At 24.3% G+C, this 1,808-nt stretch overlaps 1 protein-coding gene across 1 annotated transcript in view; it reads right to left on the bottom strand.

The window, feature by feature from the left end:
* Positions 1–340: 340 nt before the first annotated feature.
* LOC107456167 (amine oxidase [flavin-containing] B) overlaps positions 341–1,808 on the bottom strand; it is a 26,712-nt gene continuing 25,244 nt past the window's right edge. The window contains exon 14 of the mRNA XM_043040531.2: positions 341–581. Coding sequence (XP_042896465.1) covers positions 420–581 — 162 coding nt within the window. The 3' untranslated portion in view covers positions 341–419. The remainder of the gene's footprint in view (positions 582–1,808) is intronic.

The following is a 1,808-nucleotide window of genomic DNA, read 5'->3' as shown; positions in this document are numbered from 1 at the left end:
CCTGACCAAGTGCTCTTAGCAAAAGAAAATTTGATGTGCCAATAAACCATTAGATTTACGAAAAATATAAAAAATCTATAATACTTAAAAAGTAAATTTTTTTAAACATCTTTTTAAATTTTGTAATATAATTTTCAAAATGGTAATGAAATTCTAAAAGAAAGTTGTCTTGTAGATTCAGTAAAAGTTTCAAATTTCTCATCTGACAATTTTTCATTTAATTTATTTATTTTAAAAAAAATTATTTAACAATCATTTTTAAACAATATTTATTTTGTTTTTCATGTTTCAGAATATGTATATAAATAACATTTGTTTACAATTAATGTAAAAAAAATTGTTTTATTTTTTAAATATTTTATTTGAAAAATAAACTTTTAAACATTATTTGTATGTATCTCAAAGATTCAGTTCCAATTCTAATGTCTTTTCAAACACTCCATTACATTAAATCTGCCGTTAAGGTATCTAAATGCTGTTATTCCCAGTACAGAAGAGATAGCAAGTAATTTGAAGAAACCAGGCACCGATGGAGTGTATTTTTCTGAAAAGGTTGGTATAAAGGGCTTAGGCACAACATCCTGAAAAGAAAAACACAACATTATAATTTAATCAAAAATTATTGTTCATTAAAATTTCATTAAAACATTATAAAATAAAATTACAAATTTAAAAACTACTTTCTTCAAATAGACAGAAAAAAGAAAAGAATCTTTGTTTTGTCTGGCATTAAGCAAAAAATTTAGAACCCACCACTTTTGAAAGAAGTGGATGGAATTATCTGTGGTAAGTTAATTACTGAAACGACGCGCTTTACGTTTTTCGTTTACGTTTTCGCTTTTTAGTGGTACAGAAGAATATTCTTCCTTCATGAAGAGCGAACTTTTTTACTTTTAACATATTTTGTGGCAATCGTAATAAAAACAGAACCATAATGAACAATCGTGAACAATAATTTATTTTTATAAATTTGGCTCAAATTATTCTGATTGAAGTAAATAATATATTTCTTAACCTCAGAATGCGAAACATATAACGGACACAATTTGAAATGTTCTATAAAGTATTCAATAGAAACATTTTTCTAGTCTTTCAGATGATAATCATCCTTTATGCTCCGTTGGTATACTCAGGCTTTCGTTATGTCATTTGCAATCAAAAAGCAAAGATAGAATTAGAGAATACAAAGGTCGAAAACCATAAATATATAAATAACATAAATACAGTTCGAATTATTTAATATGAAGCAAAAATTTGAAATAAAGAACATATTTTTTAACCTCAAAAAGGCAAAATATATTACAGTAAAAGCGTTAAATGATCAATAGAAAAATATAATTTTGATTTGATTATTTAATAATTCTCTTATTAATTCACTTATTAATTCTCAAACTTACAATTATTCCATAATTGACAAGTATAAAGATACAATAAATATTTTTGTTATTAAAAAAAGTTTCATTAGCAGGATTAATATATATATATATATATATATATAAAAACAAGAAAACACGAAGAAAGTTAAGAAAAACAATAAGTTTCATTTATTGCGCTTCTTACAAGTAAACAGAACTCATTAGATAAGTTCAAAATGAAGAATAAAACAAAGAAAAATAATAGACATATGAAGGAAAAATAAAAGGGGGGGGGGAAATAATAAGTAAAAAAATAACAAACAACAGTTTATTTTAAAAAAAATGAAATGTTAATTAAAAAACCGGAAAAAAAGATATAATCTTTTCTTCAGCCCACACGATTATATCCGCAAAACAGAGTGCTTTCTGATATTGTATCAATAAAGCCAAAGC

This window comes from Parasteatoda tepidariorum, chromosome 10, assembly GCF_043381705.1.
Source record: "Parasteatoda tepidariorum isolate YZ-2023 chromosome 10, CAS_Ptep_4.0, whole genome shotgun sequence".
NCBI classification, from domain to species: Eukaryota; Metazoa; Arthropoda; class Arachnida; order Araneae; family Theridiidae; genus Parasteatoda; species Parasteatoda tepidariorum.
The sequence above is the reverse complement of the archived record's forward strand: the minus strand, read 5'-3'. Positions and strand labels throughout refer to the sequence as shown.